The 20,509-nt window shown below is 39.3% G+C and overlaps 3 protein-coding genes across 4 annotated transcripts; all 3 read left to right on the top strand.

Annotated features, from left to right (window-relative positions):
- Positions 1-547: 547 nt before the first annotated feature.
- On the top strand, positions 548-7,254 carry LOC111217229 (protein NipSnap homolog 2-like). Its single transcript, XM_022739007.1, has 10 exons — positions 548-689; positions 2,289-2,416; positions 2,585-2,630; positions 2,750-2,844; positions 4,157-4,227; positions 4,996-5,136; positions 5,277-5,308; positions 5,875-5,969; positions 6,333-6,416; positions 6,893-7,254. The coding sequence occupies exons 1-10, from the start codon at positions 598-600 to the stop codon at positions 6,955-6,957; spliced, it is 849 nt and encodes a 282-aa protein (XP_022594728.1). The 5' UTR covers positions 548-597; the 3' UTR covers positions 6,958-7,254.
- A 2,151-nt stretch (positions 7,255-9,405) lies between these two features.
- Positions 9,406-16,177, top strand: cct6a (chaperonin containing TCP1 subunit 6A). The gene is made up of 13 exons (XM_022738979.1): positions 9,406-9,639; positions 10,345-10,408; positions 11,404-11,538; positions 11,726-11,899; positions 12,058-12,161; positions 12,272-12,542; positions 13,575-13,657; positions 13,874-13,970; positions 14,089-14,236; positions 14,853-14,986; positions 15,168-15,270; positions 15,617-15,689; positions 15,792-16,177. Exons 1-13 carry the CDS (start codon positions 9,503-9,505, stop codon positions 15,862-15,864), a joined length of 1,596 nt encoding a protein of 531 aa, XP_022594700.1. The 5' UTR covers positions 9,406-9,502; the 3' UTR covers positions 15,865-16,177.
- Positions 16,178-16,741: 564 nt separating this feature from the next.
- Positions 16,742-20,083, top strand: sumf2 (sulfatase modifying factor 2). Of its 2 annotated transcripts, none has more exons than XM_022738904.1 (9): positions 16,742-16,944; positions 17,041-17,185; positions 17,275-17,389; positions 17,498-17,542; positions 17,673-17,823; positions 18,189-18,244; positions 19,077-19,161; positions 19,408-19,549; positions 19,652-20,083. In XM_022738904.1, the coding sequence occupies exons 1-9, from the start codon at positions 16,890-16,892 to the stop codon at positions 19,752-19,754; spliced, it is 897 nt and encodes a 298-aa protein (XP_022594625.1). In that variant the 5' UTR covers positions 16,742-16,889; the 3' UTR covers positions 19,755-20,083. The 2 variants fall into 2 exon arrangements, with proteins under 2 accessions (XP_022594625.1, XP_022594624.1); XM_022738903.1 differs by having other exon boundaries at positions 17,038-17,185.
- Positions 20,084-20,509: the final 426 nt, after the last annotated feature.

The raw sequence follows: 20,509 nt of genomic DNA, 5'->3' as shown, positions 1-20,509 counted from the left end.
TACATAATGCAAAAGCATATTTAATCAATATCAGTCATTGGTGCAGTCTTTACTTGGTATTTTATTATGGATATTTATTCAGTAAGTCTTCTGTAATTTACTAAGACTTTTTTTTTCATGCACAAATGTGCGTGTGTGTATGAAAATATCATTTGTGTCAGTCTTTTGTTTTGAGGCTTGTGCAAGTTATATTCAGAACGAAATAAGTTATAATTTTTAGTCGAAAGAAAGTGGAAGTTATCTACAGAGATTTGCTTTAGTTCAATGTATTGTTGAAAGCCTAAAAGCCGAAAGACATTCATCGCAACAGCATCAAGAGTGTTATCAACTCTCTACGTTGATCAAGAGCAGGTTGGAAATCAGAGTTATAGATGTTTATAATCACCTGCTGTAATTTTAACCACTCCGTGTCTATTATCATCGGACCACTGCGTATCAAATTAATCACACAATGTAAACGCAATGTTAATGTTAACAACTGATTCAGGTACATGGGGTTACGTTCTTGTAAGTAACGTCAGCTCCTACGGGACCTGCCCGGTGTGCGGCTGCAGCCCGACTCACAACCTCCAACTGACAGCAGCTTTCAGGGAAAAGATGGCGACCAGAGTCCTTCAAAGAGTGGGCAACGGCCTTAAACAGACGAAAAATGGGCTCCAGGCGCACGGACAGGTCACGGTTGTCGTCAGGTTAGACTTTTGCAAATGTAATTTGTCATTGCAGATGTAGAAATGTCACATAAAACGTGTTTACTGTCGCTGGAGTTGGCATCAATGACATGGTCCGGCATGCTAGGGGGCTAAGCTAACGCTAACCTGGGGACGTTGGCTACGTTAAGGTCTCCGTGCAACGTAGTTAGCTGGAGTTAGCTCCTAGCTCTAAAGTTGCTAACTTTACGCTAATGCTAATTATTACTCTCCCGAATTACAAAGTTGTGAAGCAACTTGCGTAGCACTCACCCTTGCATACTTTGTAATTTTGTTCGATCCGTTGTAAGTTGTAGTTTTCATGTACAGAAATAATACAAAATCATAACTGAGTTTCTGTTAGTCCCAAACTGAATATAACTTCAAGGTCAAAATGCAACGAATCGCTGCACAGCAGTACTTGTTTTGATAAGTGAGTGACACAGTTTCTTGCTGCGGCAGGTTTGTGTCCTAAACCTACCCTATAGTGTAAAAATGCTCACAACTGAAATGCTGTGATGTTTCTAAAAATATGCTTAAATGTGACAGCTTTGAACACAGTGTGTAAAGTAATAGTTGTGCTTGTGAGCTGGCAAACTGTCAAAGGACTACTTCGTGATAAACATATGTAACCACTGCATGGAGTGTTTGTTGGCACTTTTAAATTAAGTTTATTACCTGAAAACTTAATTCTACTCACGTGGGGAGGCTGCCAATGCGTTTATGTAGACTGATTCTCTGGTTATGTGCAGTATGTACAGCTTATTGCTTGAGTTTCTTTGCAATGAATGAGTTGCATAGTCGAAAATATTTGTACAAAGTACGATTTTTCGTTTCAGACATTGTGAACTAGTGTACAATCCCAACTTGCGTATTTTCCACTGATCTCAATCTTATTAAGAAGAACTTGTTTTACACATTTTATCAGAGTAAACATTTTATCATGAGTAAACTGAGGCCATTATCAATAAGGATATTTGAACGCTTTAAAAACTCAACAATATGTTGGTCAGTGTGGGTTTTTTTTAACATAAGGATCCCTTTAATGTAGTTATTAAAGAATTGTATCGAACATGTCAACTGAACAAGCAAACCTCAAACATAAGTTTTGAATTTCAATACTGAATTTTCTTGTTACTTACAGGCTTACACATGCACCAAGTTGGATAAAACTGCAATGAGCTAATAGGCCTATCAGCTTACATATTGGCCTGTAGGATTGATTGGCATAGCTTTACACATGAAGAAATACTTTTAACATGAACAGAAGAGAAGAAAAAAGAATACAGGGAAAAAAATTCCCACAGAGTAATTAATCATATGCTTTAGAAAATGTTATCAGTTTGCTTTTGAACTTTTGTTTTGATCAACTGGGCTAGGTACAGTCAGAAAAACCGCCACCTGATAGCCTGAGAGGCCTGACTGTAGTTAGTGAGCAGGCCAGAAATGGACTGGAGAGCCAAAGTGCTTTAATAGAATTACAGTAGTAGAGAACACACAGCATAATTGTATGCTGCATTTGCTGTCTAGTCTTTTACTTCTTCATTGTGTAGCAGAGGAAATGCTGGTTGTATACAACTTTTGTGTTTTGTTCCACCACAGGAGCCTCTCAGGGTTCCGTGAAGACAGCTGGTTCAAATCTCTATTTGTTAGAAAGGTCGACCCAAGAAAAGATGCTCACTCTCATCTGCTCGCTAAGAAAGAAGACAACAATCTATACAAAATACAGTGTATGTATTGTTTACTACTTGGTAGTGCTGAACAAGATCACGCTGACTGTGTGTTTTTCAACGTTTTAAGAAGAGTGGATGTAAAAATGAAAAACATTTCTGCCTAATCTATCTTATGAATTCTTTTTGATGGTGTATTATCAACTTTGTATTGTTGTTTCTTTGCAGTTCACAATGTCAAGCCTGAATGCCTTGATGCTTACAATGAACTTTGGTAAGAAATCCCTGTTCCTTAACTGATTTCATTCAGTTGTCTGATCAAGGCACTGGTTTTGGAAACTGCATATATTTTGCATTTTTACACATTTGTGTGTGTTGCGTGTTTATCCTCAGTGAGGGCGTCTTGCCTTCGATTCACGCTGACCCTGAATACCCTTGTGAGCTTGTGGGCACTTGGAACACATGGTACGGAGAGCAGGATCAGGCAGGTAAGAGCATGCATGTCTCAAGGTTACATTAGTCACACTCTTAAATACATGCAAGTTATAAATCTGCTTCTGAACTGACTGATAGCCCCCACAATCAGGTAGTTTAAATGAAACATAAACTTCCTTTTCAAAAGTTAAAACATTAATTAAAAAACTCACAAGATATGACTGCTAATAGGACCAGGTAATTAATCAATCAACAGAAAATTAATTGACAACAGTAATTGATTATGCAGGGGCAAAAATGCTGAACATTTCCTCTCAAATGTGAGAATTTGTGTGTAAAGGTGTTTGACAGCAGTTTAGAGAATGACATTTTATAAACTAGAATATTAATTGATTAGTTGAAAAAATAATGGACAGAGTAAGGCTTTAAAGGTAGACTGCATTGAACCACTTACACAAATAAATCAGAAATCAATCACTTTGAAAATGTATCTCATTTTCTCATGGAACCTCCCATGTTACTAGACAGAGATACTAAATTGTTTGCTGATGCTGCTGCTTGGAAACAAAGTGAGGTTTAGAGGATTTTATGAACTGTGACATTTTCTCTGACATTTCCTACGAATATTGCAGTTGCTCTCCTTCTCAGTGACACAAACCTGCACTTTGTCAGCTTTTATATTGCAGTTAATTTTAGCTGTGACTGTACTGCCCTTTTCCTGGCTGCTGTCCATTTTGTTTGTATGGTGACATTTGTCCTTCCTCAGCTGTAATCTGCCTCTAATGTTACTGCGCAGTAATATTGGCACCTACAGTGAAGATAATCCAAAAGACTGTGTTTACATGGTGTTCTTTATCAGAGATAGCTGTCACTTTTGACATGTTTAGTCCTGTAAAATGTATGTAAAAACAGTTTTTATAACTGATTTCTTCAGTTCAACTTGATCACTGGAGTCAGTTTATTATTATTACCCTGCATTGTGGCAGCTTTTTGGTTCTGATCAGGTTTAACTGATCTCATGTGGTAGCAGAGTAGATGTTTATTACATAATGGGAAGAGATTTTTCATTGTCTCATTTTCATTTTAGTAAATTACTAAATGTGATTTTTTTTTGTCAGAATCTCACATTTTATAAGATTTAATACCAGTGGTAAGATAATTTGATTTCCTCATGGAAACTGAACAGAGATTCATGGTTGACTCACTGGATCTCATCATACCTCCACATCACAGGTGGCCTAAAGAGATAAATAATTGAACTATAGTTGTTGACTTAAAAGAATATCTTGTCCAAAGAAGTACAGACACACCAGGATATATTTTAGAGCTGCATTATTTTTAGCTCTTCTGCTCCTTCTATTCTAGTTCACCTGTGGAGATATCGGGGAGGATACCCGGCTCTCACCGAAGTCATGAACAAACTCAGGCAGAATAAGGTAACGGGTGCTTGGATTAGTTCAGTTAACTGGCAGCTGGTGACCTGTAGGCCAAATTTTCTGGCAGTGCACCCCTTCCAATTAGATCCTAAGAGCATTTTCCAGTTTCTGTCTCCCTGTGTTCTTTATCTGCGATGTTTCCAGCTATTTGGTGTAATTATGAATTTGGTGCAATTATCTTCAAAACTTATTTACAGAAAAGCAGTTATATACTTTAAATAAGTAAGGTAAGTGCAGTTAATGGACCCAATCTCACCTTATCCATATTGTATTATTGTGTTTTTTTAATTGTTTTTTAAGTCAGGTGGTCTGAAGCTTCACCAAAAATAAACTTTAATGGATTTTAAGAACATAATATTGTTCAGAATGAAAATGAGTACAACAATTGTAAATCACAAATACATGTACTTGCGCACATATATGTTATTCATTAAAGTGGGCACCACCTATTTAATATGAAGCTGTTGTTAATTGCAAACATGCAAATTAGTGAGGTAAATTACTTTGTAAAATATTCTGAATATTACAGTTTCAATTTGTACATTCCCAGACAGTTAATGCACAGTGACCCGGGTCATTCAAGATCTCATGGAAGAATTTATTCATATGTATTCCAACAAAACTGAGCACGTTAGATGATACAAGAGGTGATTTTAGTGCGTTGGATGCTAACTTTATTGTCTTCATCTATCCTGCTATCTGACCAGAGTTGCTGGGCTGAGCTGGATTAACTGAGTGACGTGTTACTGTTGTTTGTTGTTGCTGTAGGAGTTTATGGACTACAGGAGAGAGAGGGGGAAGATGCTGCTGTCTCGTAGGAACCAGTTGCTGCTGGAGTTCAGTTTCTGGAACGAACCTGTCCCTCGCTCAGGACCCAACATCTACGAGCTCCGATCATACCAACTCAGGGTAACTCTGACGATTACATAACACATTAACCAGCTTACTCCCATCATACAAAAATATACGTTCTTCTCTGTTGCTATCCCCGAACAGTTCAACAACTTACTTTCCACATCTCTCCCCTCTTCAATTTTTTTTTTTTTCAGCCAGGGACGATGATCGAGTGGGGAAATTACTGGTAAGACATAACTTTATAAATCGTTGTCCTTTTTCTGCATGTTATTTATGCATATGTACTATCAGAAAGTCATCAAATTGGATTCATATTGAAAGTTAATCCGAGAAACTCATAAGCGTTCTCTCCATTGTAGAGCCATTTAAAAATTTCCTCACTACTTTTTTTATTGGTTTTACAGATTGTAGCAGATGAATATGAGTTGACGGTACTTTCTGACTATAAAACTGATGCATGACTCCTAATGCATGACTAGAAATATCACACATAATTTATAAATCTCAAGCATAATTTACCTGTTTACGCTGGATTTAATATGTGAGCATATCTAATTAAATTCCTAATGACCATGAAATTTGCCTTATTTGCCTTGAAAACAATTCTGAGGTTGTAACGTCAAAATTTGATGTTTTGATTGTAAAGAAATTATAGGGATATTGGTGTCACTATCATTTGAACTTTAAAACCTGCAAATTCATACTGGTGATATAATCAGTGCAACTCCTCAATAACAAGCTTTTTGTTTTTTTGTTTTCTCTCATGTAACACAACTCTTTTGTTCTCTCCAGGGCGCGTGCTATTGAGATTCGCCAGCAGAACCAAGAGGCAGTGGGAGGCTTTTTCTCTCAGATCGGAAGCCTGTACACGGTTCATCACTTATGGGGTGAGCAGTGTTTCCTGGGTTTAATGAACTGTGCAGCATCATGATATTTTTAGAGAAAAATACACACTAAAGTTCTATTCTGCAATATTATGGCATTGTTGTATTGCAAATAATTAAGCAAATGTGTTTATAAATTCCTTACCAGTTTAGTTGGTGCATCTTTCATGTTCTTTATATTTTCTCCACCTAGTTTCAGTGTGACTATTCAAGAACTATATTACATACTTTTTAGGTCATGGAACTAACCTATATAATTTAAAAAATTTAAGAATTCAGCCAATTCAGCCAAAAGAGTGAAAACTGTAGGTATGATATGTTGATTTAAGTAAAAATAATTGAAACCTAACAACATTTTTCTTTTAGCTTACAAAGACCTTCAGTCCAGAGAAGACACCCGAAATGCAGCCTGGCAGCGTGATGGCTGGGATGAAGTTGTTTATTACACAGGTAACTTACCTCTCCTGTCTTTACTGTCAGATAACACTGGACAATATCATACATCAACTCTGAGTGGAATTATATCATGACGATGATGTGATCTAAACATGTTATCATTTTACAAAATTCTGTTGTCCAAATGAATGATTATGAGCAAATTTTAATTTAAAAGTAAATATATATGTTATTGAGGTTTTTATGTTGCATATGCGAAGACTTGGATCATATTGTTATGCATTACATTGATTGAAAATCAAATCACAACTCTAACGGTAAGATTGAATTAATAAAAGTTAATCAATCATCATTCTCACTGACTACTTAAACGTCCAGTCTTCGCATTTAGGTTGTATTCAGGTCTTCTCGACATAGTACTCCGAATGATTTCAATATTTAAAAAAAAAACAAAAAACACTCCAACAAATTCATGAAAGCTTGACATACAAACCTGTTGCTAAATGTGTTGTTTCTTCCTCATCCCACAGTCCCTCTTATTCAGCACATGGAATCCAGAATAATGATTCCCATGAAGAGTTCGCCCACGAAGTAACCACAGACACCGGGAGAACCTCTCAACAGCCGCTGCACCTGTCACACTGATCTGTAGAGAGTGTAACCAACCATCAGAGTGTGCACTGCCAGGGATGTTGGCATAACATCAACACGTTTTAGTTTTTGTTTCCTTTTTTTCGTTTCTTTACTCCCCTTTTCTGTGTGGGCCTAGAATGACTTATTTCAGATCATGAGGTTAAATTGATTATCACCAAAACTGTATCTGTTACAGCAGTTACTGTGTTACTGATCCATCAATGCACTGTGTGTAGGCAAAATATAATTTGAAACACTCCTCCTCTTCACTGTCTCATTTAAAGGGTCAGTTTTGAAAAGGTTTATTTTTTTATGATCTAAAAAATACTTTCATTAGTGTTTGAGTGCTGAGATACCAGGAAGAGAGATGAATCAAACATTAAGCAGTTCTAGTGCTGGTCACCGGCTGAACATTTTTCAAGGTCTTTCATAAAAATGTGTTTCACAAGAAACCTTTACATGACTTGAAAGCCCTGTTGCACTACAAATCAAGCAAAGGTAACTGCCTCTGGTATCTCACAACAAAAACACTACGCCCATATATCCATAAATTGGATAAGCTTTTTTTTTTTTTAAATGTTACAGGTGATGGTCATTTTTACAGAGAGGAGTGTTCTGTTTACAAATCAGTGTTCTATAATTGACAGTGAGGCTGATTGTTGGAGATAGTGGCCTGTGTTGTAGGGCCTCGGTCAGACTCTAGCTTTATATTCTGTAAAAGTTCACCAAGTATCCACTCCTCCACTAAATACCACTTTATGTTTACATGGCTCTGATCCAGCCATCTTATTATTGTGTGCACCACTAATTAGTTTCAAAATCAGCTGGATGGATCAAAGGATTCCTAATGACACTGTTGTGAAGATGCACTAAAGCTGAAGTTCACAAACGCACCACAAAGTGTCAGACTGGTCAGAGCAGGAGGCTTGAGTTTGGTTTGGAGAGCTGTCCAGATGTGGGGGTGAAGTTGTGCTGAGTCAGGAGCCTTTTCCCCCATTTGTGTCTCCTCTATTAAACTGACCACATCTCCAGATTCTTTTCTCACTTGAATTTTCACCACACTTCTTGCTCTTTCAGCTGTGGAGAGGGGGGCATGGTGATTGAAATGATTAGAAAATGTTTTTGATTTCAGCAGAACTAATCAGTATCTTCAGGACAAATGTCTACACTGACTGGTTTGGCCGATCCTGAAATCAAGCAATGAATTAATAATGCCAAGCAGGTGATTGTGTGCTGAGATTAATGTTTATTTTTAATGGTCAGATCGTAGATATACATTGTGGGCTTATTGACCAAGCCAGAGATATGGTCAGTGCTGTATCTGTAAATGAAGTGGGGTATTCTATACTATCTTATGACGATAAACAAGTGGACAGGAGAGGAGTAGTATCTCAGTGTGGTAAATGTGAAATGCAGTGCTTTAATAAGATTAGTTGTACATATTGAATTAAACTTCTGATGAGAATGTAAGAAAGAGGCGTAGAGTCTTTTTATTCATTGTATATTGTGACTTGAGCTTTCGGCCTTTCAGAAATAATAAATTGATTAGCATTTAATTAATTGGTAACACTTTTGACAGTGGATTAATTGTTTTTAGTCATTTTAAGCAAAAATGCTGAAAAGCCCTTGGTACCAGCTTCTAAAATTGCTTGTGTCCAACTTTTCTATGCTTGCAAACTAAACATGTATTGTTGACAGTTGGTTAGACTGAAAAAAGTTGTTTGATTTTATTTTAACTTGATACAAGCTTTGCCTGATTGTTAATCCAGTTTTGGAATCAACAAGGAGAATCATCATACACCCTGAACATACCAAGAAGCCAAACCCCAGGAGAGCTGCCATTAGTCTTAATGATGCCAAAGATTTTCTGAGTTAAAAAAAAACTAACTGTTAAAAACAGACTGTACATCCGAGGTGCAGTATTTCCATATCAGAGAGATGGCGTAACCTGGCCAATCAGCGCGTGTCTGGGGTGTGACTGATGCTACCTTCACAATATGTCGGAAATCTGAAAAAAAAATCTGAACCTAGTTCTTTCCCCCAAATTGATTATAAATATACTTTATAATTAATATAAAGTTCCAGGAACGTACGTTAATTGTTTAGAGTTGTGACTCCCACAAATTGTAGCTGCCAGCACTTAGTAAACTACCTCAAATGCCTCCATGAGCTGCGAGTTACAGTTGCTGCTGCAGCTGTAACCGCAGAGCGTGTCGATAGGTGGACCACATTACAATAACTAACTTGTTGTCTTTAGAACACCCAGGCAATAAAAGATTAGCCCGATCACCCTTGATTAATTCCGTGCTAATGTGAACGGGGAGTTTGAAGTTTTGCTACAATCAGAATGTCCGAGCCCAGACGGGTTACGTAAAGGCAGCACGAGAACACGTGTTGGAGCCTTCTGGAAAACGACTCCCCTTTCGAGAGCGTCCGAGCCCGAGCAGTGCGGACTCCCTACCGGCGATACCTTCTTACTTTTACTTCGCTGGCTGTGCTGCTTAGCCATGGCTGCCGTGAAAGCTCTGAACCCAAAAGCAGAGGTGGCCAGGGCCCAGGCCGCACTGGCGGTTAACATCAGTGCTGCCCGGGGGCTTCAGGATGTGCTGAGAAGTAACCTGGGACCGAAGGGGACCATGAAAATGTGAGTGCTGCCGAAGCCCTTTGTGCAGCACGCGTGCTGTGCTAACTCATTAGCAGCTAACGTTAGCTTCAACTCTCCGGCAACATTGTAATCATTCGGAGTCAGGCTTTCGCCACCCAATTGTGGATTTATATGAAAATTGGAAAGCATTCCTCCATTTACTACTGTGTCACCATCCACCACAAAATACTTAATCACGATTTCAGCTAGCTGAGGCCTCCAGTTGCTAAACGGATAACGGATTTTCCCGGCGCACGTTGCCTTGCCCAGTCATCGTCATGATCCGCTTTGACAACCACATAGCTAACGTTAGCATGTTAGTAGCAGCCGGTTAGCATATGATGCTAACGCTAAAACCGTCAGATTGAGTTTCAGCTAGACTTCAGCTGTGTGCTGTTTACATGGCTTCAGCGGTAACCAGTGTAATTAATGAGCAAATTCACGACTCGATCACCGGTTAATGTTAGTTACCTTTCATTGCCGGGTGGAGTATTTCAGGAAGTTCAGTCAGATATTTGCTTACAGTTATTCTTCATCTGTCAGTCAGTAAACTGTCATTTATGCAGAAGGCATGTCTGACTGAAAACTTTTACCACTGCTGACCAACTGTTGGCCATCAGTATATTGGCTGACAGCAGGCTGCAGTGAAGGAGCCTTTGCTCTGCTCAGTTAACTCTAACCTTTCCCCGCCCGTTTGCTCCACAGGCTGGTGTCTGGGGCAGGAGACATAAAGCTGACCAAAGATGGCAACGTCTTGCTACACGAGATGGTAAGGAAGTGCTGATCTGTGACATTATTCTGCAAAACTCTCTTGTGCTTATTCTACTGTCTTCTTCATTGTTATACAGTGACCACACCCTTAGTATGTGTGTGTGCGGAGATGCCATCAAAGCCTGTGTAATTATTGCTAGAACATTCTAGGACTGAATGATATGCAAAAAAATTATATTGCTATTATAGTTGGCAGATATTGCGATACAAGTTGTGATTTTAGTTGGAGTGGTAATTTTTGCATTTCATTTTCACTGGGGAAAAAAAAGATGTTTTTGCGTTTGGTGATTTTTGCTGGGACTTGTACTAAACAAGCATGTTCCCTTATGTCTGGAGAAAATGATTTGTAGGTCGTGGCATCTCTGTTGCACCACAGTGCTTGATCTATGGTATGTTGTAACACATTTTACCTCCTGTGTTTTGGATATTGCACTAGGCCATATTAGAATTTCAATAATATTTAGATAAATTGTTCAGCCCTAGCACATTCCCATCAAACTGAACAATAAAGAGTTACGTGTATGACTGACTAACTACCTAATAGTAGGTTGTGTTTGGAAAACATTTTTTTGGAATATGGTTGCTTTTGTTATTTTAGAAAATCATGTTTGTGTTTGTCAAATTAAGGTATCAAATGTATGAATTTGCTACCTTATAGGTCAAGATGGAGTTTGCTCAGTGAAAAATTCTGGAAAAAAGCTGCTTATTTTGTGTTACAGCAGAAGAACATGTTGTAATTTAGAGCTGAAACTATGAGTCCATCAATTAGTTTATCAACAGAAACTTCATCAGCAGCTATATAGTTAATTGTTACACTAATTTTTCAAGCAAAACTAGCGGAAAAAATACTGCACCTTCTCAGGTTAGAGCTTTTCAAATGGCAGGATTTTTCCTGTGTCTGTTTGTCATGTAGGATAAACTAAATATCTATGGGTTTTTGCACTTGTGGGCAGGCATAATTTTTTTTTCCTCCCCTTTCCCCCCCTTTTTCAGCAAATTCAGCACCCGACAGCGTCCCTGATTGCAAAGGTTGCCACAGCACAGGATGACATTACAGGAGACGGCACAACCTCCAATGTCCTCATCATTGGTGAACTGCTGAAGCAGGCTGACCTCTACGTGTCAGAGGTAAAAGAGAAAGGCTGCAAAAACTGTAAAGTCACAGGTCTGCCCAGATTGTACATAAGTACTGTTCATTGTCGATGTTTTTTTTAACCTAAATAGACATGTGAATCTCTTCAGCATCCATGTCAATATTCACAATTTTGAACTGGTGACATTTCTTTATATAACTCCCCTTGATTTCTTTCTGAAGGGTCTTCATCCAAGAATCATTGCTGAGGGCTTTGAGGCAGCAAAAGAGAAAGCCTTGGCTGTTCTGGAAGAGGTGAAAGTGACGCGGGAAATGGACAGAGAGACCCTCATTAACGTCGCACGCACTTCCCTCAGGACCAAGGTTCACGCAGAGCTGGCAGATCTGCTCACTGAGGTAAGACACCAGGGAACCAAGCTAAAAATACAAGTGCTGAGGGGTCAGTTGGATGCTTTGCCATCTTGAAGGGTCTTAATGCACTGAGTTAATTATTATGTTATGTATTTATTGTGTTAATGTTTGGGTGAGGTGACAGCTGATGTGTCTGTCTGCAGGCTGTAGTAGATGCTGTTCTGGCTATTGCTAAACCCAATGAACCCATTGACCTGTACATGGTGGAAATCATGGAGATGAAGCATAAGACCGACTGCGATACACAGTGAGTTTCAAAACAGACTTGGAGCAAGAGGCAGTTCATCTCTGCACAGTGATGCAGGGGTGCACAGGGGTCCCACACATCTAAAGGTAATTTCGTTTTGTCTTTCTCAGGCTGATCAGAGGTTTGGTGTTGGATCACGGTGCCCGACATCCAGACATGAAGAAGAGGGTGGAGGATGCTTATGTGCTGACCTGCAATGTCTCTTTGGAGTATGAAAAGACAGAGGTCAACTCTGGTTTCTTCTACAAGAGTGCCGGCGAGAGGGAGAAGCTTGTGGCTGCAGAAAGGAAGTTTATTGAGGATCGTGTGCAGAAGATCATCGCCCTGAAGAACAAAGTCTGTCCCAATGGAGAGAAGGGTTTTGTCGTTATTAACCAGAAGGTATGCTTCAAGAGGTTTAATGTAGTAGAAGTGTTTGAACTGCAGGGCATTTAAACTGTAGTTCTGTGCCTCTGTACTGGGAGTAGTTCATACAGTAACTCATTTATGGTGAAAAAAAAGAGTGATTTAAAAGACAGCCAATATTAAGTAAGAAAAAAATATAATAAACAAAAAAAAACATTGTACAGGATGATAAAAACATCTCACAACCAGTCATGTCAAACGGTGAAGGATGTCAGGAAATGAGCAGAAAATCTAAAAATGCTGGAACAATTTAAGTTTTTTTTTTAAGGGGCACAGATCTGTTCATAGTTGCAGTTGTTTGCAGTCAGTTGTCACATCTGTATAATGCACAAACAATGCTTCCTAGAGGTAACAGCTATGAGCTGGTGTTATGAAGTTCTTTTTGGCAAATGTGTTAGAAGAGAAATGCCTCAAATTACCTCTCGCATCCAGCAGAAATGGAGCAACACAGGTATCCCATTGTAATCCAAAGTTCATTTTAGCCCTGGTTTTGTTGGCTTACTCAGGAGAATTTAGTTTTAACTCTACCGCTCGGAGAGATCAGCAGTCCTGGCAACACTATCACATTACATTGGCTAATTTGAGTTGATGCTATGTCAGAAACACTGTTTACTGAAACTTTTAACATATTAGATAATATAGATAGAATATTATCCCAAGAGAGTTTGTCTCTAGGGTTGTCTTTCTCTGAATCAGTTTTCAGTTTTGGTTTTTTTTTTGACATACAACATACATTAGTTGGATAAAAGAAAATGCATTTTATGATCAATCCTGCTAAGTGCACAGTGAACACCCAAGGATGCTAATGTGGCTAACCCTGGTCTTTTTCTAACTGTGCTAGAGTAAATCTGATCTGTACCTCTGCATTAGGAGAGCCCATTCCTCTCCTACATGTATTCAGCGGATCAGAATAATCTTTGCATCATGAGTACACCAGTGAATTATTTCTGGAATTGATTGACCTAAATGGAGGTTTGACCACTTTGATGTCATTTCTTTGTTTTGTAGGGTATTGACCCGTTCTCCCTGGATGCCTTGGCCAAGGAAGGGATTGTAGCCCTGCGCAGGGCAAAGAGGAGGAACATGGAGAGGTAATGAAGATATTTTCCCTCCTAGAAATATAAGTGGGTACAAGGGAGCTCCTTTCACATCGTGCCCTGACATCAGGACGGTTTAATGCTGTCCGCAGCTGCTCTAGTTTGGGAGACTGCATTCCCAGTAGCCTGATATTTTTCCAACGTAAATCACATTAAAGAATTGAAATATACTTAGTGTTTTTTTGTTTGTTTGTTTTTGTTCCTTGACAGACTCACCCTTGCTTGCGGTGGCATTGCCATGAATTCGGTTGATGACCTCACAGCTGAGTGTTTGGGACATGCTGGGTTGGTTTATGAACACACACTGGTGAGTATTTATCTTGGTGTTTTCTTGGTTTTTTCACTTACAGTCTGCTTATGTATTTTATACTGTATGTTGAAAATGTTGAGGCAGAGCTGTTAATCGTCCCCATCTCTCTTTGCAGGGAGAGGAGAAGTACACATTCATCGAGAAGTGTGGGAACCCTCGCTCGGTCACCCTGCTGGTGAAGGGACCCAACAAACACACCCTCACACAGATCAAAGATGCTGTAAGGGATGGTCTGCGGGCAGTTAAAAACGCCATAGAAGATGGTAAGACACTAATGAACCTGAAACTTTAATATTTTTGTATGTTTGGCTTACTGTTTAACATTTACATTTTAAATGTCAATTCAATGTAATTTAAGAAAAGAGATGATTAGATTCCTGTCTAAAGCGACTCTGTAAAGCCCTTTCAGACTTTGCTATCCAAATGTCACAGGGATAAATCACATGTTAAACGTCTTCAGCTCCACTCATTCATTGCCAGAATTTGCCCTCCTGGGCGCACTTGCTCCAGTTATTTCTCTTTCTTCTGCTTATCTTGATTTTGATTATATCAAAAAAATAATATCTGAAATAAAGCTTAGCTCCCATCATCTTCCTTCTTCGGTAAAATGCATTTGGTCTCATTTGCACAGCGAACACCCAAGGATGCTAACATCATGGCTGTCCCTGGTCTCTCATGTCTGTGCTACAGTGACTCTGATCTTTTCCTCTGCATTAGGAGAGTTTCAGTCTCTCCTACAATGTATTCAGCTGATCAGAACAAACTGCCTTTCTTTGAGTCAGTGATTCACTGGTTAAAACACACAGTGCTTGCCTCACTCGGCTGAAGCAATCGTACTTGCGTTTTCTGACTATCCTCTTTTCATCTTTGTCTCTTCAGGTAGTGTTGTGTCCGGCGCAGGTGCGCTTGAGGTGGCTGTGGCAGACGCTCTGGTAAAACACAAACCCAATGTGAAAGGAAGAGCCCAGCTGGGAGTTCAAGCATTTGCAGATGCTCTCCTAGTCATCCCCAAGGTGAGGGATTTTTACCCCCCCCCCCCATCATGTGTGATTAGAAAACTCCTGCTTCTCTGTTGTACTGTTGATATCATCCCTGGTCTTACCCAAGTTTATCATAGACAAGAAAAATGGCAAAACTGATTTGTTATCTGTCAGTATCAACCTGTTGATTTCAATCCTTGATCTTCCTTTGTAGGTTTTGGCCCAGAACTCTGGCTATGACCCACAGGAGACTGTGCTGAAGCTGCAGATGGAGTACAAAGAGTCTGGTCAGCTAGTTGGAGTGGACCTCAGCACAGGTCAGAACCACATTACACTGTTATTAGACAATTATGTTTATCTTATTGTTTCAAGACACCTACAATACATCAATACTCAGTTTTGTACTGATGTAAAACTGGAAAAAAGCTGGACTATCTCAAATCAGAACAGCTGGAGAGTAAAAATGTTTGTAGTAAAGCATTCACCTCCCTCTTCATATCACAAAGACACAAGACTCCATTAATTGTACAACTCTAAGACTGCATATTGTATTTTGAGTCACGGTTATCTTTTTTACGCTGTTTGAGGTTAAGATTAATTCTTTTTTAGGCATGAGTCTCTTTATTACAACGTTGCTTTATTTAAATCCTGTTGTTTTTCCAGGGGAAGCCATGGTGGCAGGAGACGCAGGTGTATGGGACAATTACAGTGTCAAGAAACAGCTTCTCCATTCATGGTGAGATTATGCATTTCTAAACCACACAAGACCAGTGGAATATTTTAAATGGTCCTGATTCATTGTCTCCTCATTAATACATGGGTCTGCTTTGCCTTACAGCACGGTGATTGCCAGCAACATTTTGTTGGTGGACGAGATCATGCGAGCTGGAATGTCTTCTCTCAAAGGTTAAAGGTCAAGTGAAGAAGCTGCAACTGTTATCATACTCACAGGGATAGTTGTTTACCTTGATGGTTCAGTCAACGTGTTCCCGCTCTTGGCACTCTGAAGCACCCCAGTCTGATGGACAGCCTGCTGTACACACCACGGCATCCATCCAGTGTCCGTCAGAAATCATTGTTATGCTAGTCATGGTCTTTTTTTTTCATGGATTTGTCAACGCCTCCCTCTGATTGGTTTATTTATGAGATTTTGTTAAAAGCACTGACCTCTGTCACTCAGTTTTGTTTCTACCCATTAAAGGTTTTCTTGGCTCCTGAAAGATTTGTTGGTTGCTGGAAGTTGGTTGTTTTTCTGTGAAGAGTGAATGGATCAAAAAATGCATGAACCACATTGAATGTGTCAACCACATCTAGACTAAAACTAACACACAAGCAGTGATAGGATGAGAAAAAGTTAATTTACATTAGTACAATCTTTTTGGTACCGGAGTGTTTCTCTTGTACTTAACTCTGTGTGTGTGTGTGTAAATACTTATACCTCTGCTATAGTACAATTTTTTAATAATGTACCACTGCACATAATATGCTGAATACAAATTATGACCAATGTTCTTTTAGCCTTATTCAGAATATTCTAGTACTGTAAAAACTGCCATCAAATATAATATGGACATAAAGTAGCATAAATTTCGGGGGTTCCCTCAAAGCAAGAAGCAGTGTTTTATTTTCTTTAATATAGTGCAACTTAATACGATATCGCTCACGCGGAGAAAACGTTCATGAAAAGAAATGAGTTCGTCAAGTAAAAAAGGAAAAAAAAGCGGAACCTTCTATCTTTACACGGAGCCTCGTTTTTGTTGCACCCATCTCCGTTGCGACCGTGAAATGTGTCCGACAGAAAAGGAGAACAATATGCGTTTAATTGAAGTTTGAGAAGTCCTGCTGCTAGGTCTCTTAAAACTGTTATGTGTAACCTTTATCATATAGCTAAATGCGTTATGTCAGCTGAGTGTTAGCTCAAACAAGCTTGTTAAAAATGAACCTTAAAATCGTGTCCTGGATATTCGCTGTGCTTTTACTAACCGTGGCAGGTAAGAACTCCCTTTCATTTTTGAACACACCAAAACGTAAATTATAATAACATTTAATCCACATGATCTGGTCGATTTTACCCCGACACACAGCAGCAGATGAGATGCTGAATATACCAGGAGGAAAGATGTTGATGGGAACCAGAGCAGCTGACGGGAGAGATGGAGAGTCCCACACCAAGGAGGTTACACTGGGACCTTTTCAAATGGACAAATATCCTGTCACGAATGCAAATTTCAGGTATTGAATTTTTAAACTTGACATTGAGGTGGAAAATGAGTTACAAAAATAAATTAAAAAGCCACTGACTTAACCTTCATTCTCCACAGAGACTTTGTGAGAGCGCAGAAGTACAAAACTGAAGCTGAGACTTTTGGTTGGAGCTTTGTGTTTCAAGACTTTGTGTCTGAAGAGCTGAAGGGCAAAGTCACACAGAAGATTGAGGTACTGGGCCGTTTTATGTTGTTATGAAAATATAAGACTGAAAGAAATATACAATTTTCAATATAAAAACATTAATATTTCACTTTTAACTCATTGTTTCCCATCCAGTCTGCTCCTTGGTGGTTGCCTATAGAGCGGGTGTTTTGGAGGCAGGTAGGGTTCTATGTCTTGCCTTGGATTTCTATTTTTTTTCCCCACCATTTTCTGTAATCCTTCTCATCTTTCTGCAATCCATCATGCCTTCATCGCCTGCCTTTCACCCCTTTGACTCTCTGCTGTTCAGCCTGCAGGACCCGGTTCAGGCATCCGGGAGCGCCTGGACTTCCCAGTGGTTCAGGTGAGCTGGAATGACGCTCAGGCCTTCTGCCAGTGGAAGGGCAAGAGACTGCCCACTGAAGAGGAGTGGGAGTGGGCTGCACGTGGGGGGCTGCAAGGTACATCATTTATACACCGAAACCTTAGAATATCCAGTGGGGTCCAAAAGTCTGAGACCACTTTCCCATTTGGAGCCCACTGCATACTACATGTTCCATCAATATAATAGAGTTTTTTACCATTTTGACAGTTTGTTTGTATCTACTCTAGACTCACACTGATGCCTCTGGTCAGTCTGCTCCAGAACTACTGAATTTGTCCAGAAGTGCAGTTTAGATAGTGTTTCAGATACAACACACATGAGAGGTGTCTTCATGAGTCAAAGAAGAGAGAAGGGAAACTAGTTTTCATGAACCCCCGGCTCAATATTTAGTGTGTAGTTGTTTGCTGTGCACTTATCTCTTTCCTGCCTCTTGTATTTCAGGTCGGACCTATCCGTGGGGGAATAAGTTCCAGGCCAACAGAACCAACCTGTGGCAGGTCAGCCTACTACATTAATGCATGTTGCTATAGCATTAGCACAGTATATAGTCGTCATACAATGCTCTGACTGGGGATTCACTGATGTGTTTATTTAAAAAAACACTCATATGTGATAATTTTCCACTCATGTCTCCAGAAAATGCTTCTACTTTCTCTGGTTAAATATATAAATTTGGGTGTTTAGGTTATGAAAGACTGATCTATCTAAAGGTAATTGTGTGTTGTTTTTAAATAGACTATGATGCAGTCAAAATTAGGGATTGTTTCATTTTGGATTTGGGTTTAAGTTGGTAAAATACCCAGATTTGTTAAATCCAGGGCCAACAAATCCTGTATTGAATCTTTCATTCACGTTCTCTGTTTAGTCTCTTTTGCCCCCCTCTCTGACGCTACAGGCATCGGCAAAGAGAAGAAGAGGAGCAAACACCATTTTCCCTCACAGCAGTCAGGACAGGGTTAATGATTGTCTTCTAATTGGCCCATAAATCACAATTAAAATGACCAATTGTGTTGTTATATCTTTGTTGCACAAAACAGATGAAATTTGTTTTGTTACTAAAGTGGGTGAAATAAAAATTGAACATATTTTAACTGAAAGATGTTTTCATTCCCAACAAACAAACTACTCAGAGAAGACTCATTAAGGGATTTGAAAGGATTCAGATTCGATAAGCAGGTTTGGTCCTGGGTTCAGATTCAATATTAAATTTTACTTCCGAAATCAGTGAACACCAATAGATATTCACACAGAAGCATTTGAACATTTATCAACAATATCAACAAACATGTTTATAATAAATAACTGGTGTTTTTGTTCTGTGTGTTGTAGGGATCGTTTCCAGAAGGAGACACTGCAGAGGATGGATACCATGGCATTTCTCCTGTCACAGCATTTCCTCCTCAGAACAGCTACGGTAACTGACCCTTAGTAAATAAAAAAAAAACATTAATGCCATTACATAATAATACAAGTGCTACACTGCAACAGAGATGCATTGAGAGCAATAGAAAAAGATGTTACAGAAACATATTGAACCAAAGAGTCTGAGGAAATCTGATTGCCTTTGATTGGTTAAAGGAAAAAAATTGAAATATGATGAGGGTGTATTTTTGCTGTGTGCTTCTTAATATTATAAGAACAATGTTGATTCTTCCTGCAGGACTGTATGACATGATGGGAAACACATGGGAATGGACAGTCACGCCCTTTCCTGGAGCGCAGCCAATGTATGTGCTGCGTGGTGCCTCCTGGATCGACACGGTGGATGGGTCAGCCAATCATAAGGCTCGAGTCACAACCAGGTGGGTTATTTCATTTAAAAGAAAACACTGTACGTTCAGACTTTATAGAACAGCTGTGCAGCTGTCCTGACTGACCGATGGTTATGATTCTGTGTCCTGCAGGATGGGCAACACTCCTGACTCCGCCTCTGATAACCTGGGATTCAGGTGTGCTGCCGACGATGGACAGAAACAAGGGAAGAAGAAAGACAAAACAGAACTGTAGCAACAAACAGGAAGTTTACAGACAAACAGGAGTAGTAAGTGAATGACAGTAATGTCCATATGAACCATATGAATATAAGTGTTTATTGATTCAGGTGCAATTAATGGATCTAATGACTTTCAAGCTGAGAAAGAACAAGAAAAAAAAAGCAAAGGACCAATGAAATCTTCATGACTAAGAATGACTATTAATGAGTGATGATGGTAACAGGAAGGCATGAGTGTAGGAACAAACTATTTCTCCTGTGGAGAGCTTAGATTTTTTTAATGAATTTGATAAAGAATAAACACAAACATACTAATACATAACATCAAACACAATAAACAACTTTCCCAAAAAAAAGTCCCTTCTCACTGTTTTTCCTAATGTAGGTGTGCACAGCCCCAAATAATCAAAATGCTACTGGTATGACTGAAGACACATTGGCTTTCTTCCCTGACTGGAAGAAATAGGTCACTGTGTGACTGTCAGCACTGGTGTTCTTCCCTCCACATGCTGGGATCTGTCTTTTGTTGTCTTTTTATGTGACCGGAGAGTAAATTGGTCCATTGGTTTTAGTGATGGTCTCCTCTAATCCTGTCTTTGTCTCTTTGTTTACTTTCTCATCCCGAGTGGCCAGCTGAGAGGTCGTTTGGACTGAGTCTGTTAAACACCACAGATAAAGTGTTTTACCAAACGTTTGTTTAGGTCTAAACTGTCAAACTGAGCCTTCTTTCTGCTCACAAGGAAAGATCTCACCACACACACACACACAC

Source organism: Seriola dumerili, unplaced genomic scaffold (genome assembly GCF_002260705.1).
Source record: "Seriola dumerili isolate Sdu_G_001 unplaced genomic scaffold, Sdu_1.0 BDQW01000040.1, whole genome shotgun sequence".
NCBI lineage: Eukaryota > Metazoa > Chordata > Actinopteri > Carangiformes > Carangidae > Seriola > Seriola dumerili.
This window is presented reverse-complemented; position numbering and strand designations above follow the sequence as displayed.

Bases quoted from the DNA above. Each gene is read 5' to 3' on its own strand.
- cct6a (XM_022738979.1), top strand. From the start codon at position 9,503: ATGGCTGCCGTGAAAGCTCTGAACCCAAAAGCAGAGGTGGCCAGGGCC. The intron at 13,658-13,873 runs GTAATGAAGATA...GTTCCTTGACAG, and splicing joins AAGAGGAGGAACATGGAGAG to ACTCACCCTTGCTTGCGGTG. The intron at 13,971-14,088 runs GTGAGTATTTAT...CTCTCTTTGCAG, and splicing joins TGGTTTATGAACACACACTG to GGAGAGGAGAAGTACACATT.
- LOC111217229 (XM_022739007.1), top strand. From the start codon at position 598: ATGGCGACCAGAGTCCTTCAAAGAGTGGGCAACGGCCTTAAACAGACG. The intron at 4,228-4,995 runs GTAACGGGTGCT...TTGTTGCTGTAG, and splicing joins ACAAACTCAGGCAGAATAAG to GAGTTTATGGACTACAGGAG. The intron at 6,417-6,892 runs GTAACTTACCTC...CTCATCCCACAG, and splicing joins TGAAGTTGTTTATTACACAG to TCCCTCTTATTCAGCACATG.
- sumf2 (XM_022738903.1), top strand. From the start codon at position 16,890: ATGAACCTTAAAATCGTGTCCTGGATATTCGCTGTGCTTTTACTAACC. The intron at 16,945-17,037 runs GTAAGAACTCCC...CCCGACACACAG, and splicing joins GCTTTTACTAACCGTGGCAG to CAGCAGATGAGATGCTGAAT. The intron at 17,824-18,188 runs GTACATCATTTA...CTTGTATTTCAG, and splicing joins TGCACGTGGGGGGCTGCAAG to GTCGGACCTATCCGTGGGGG.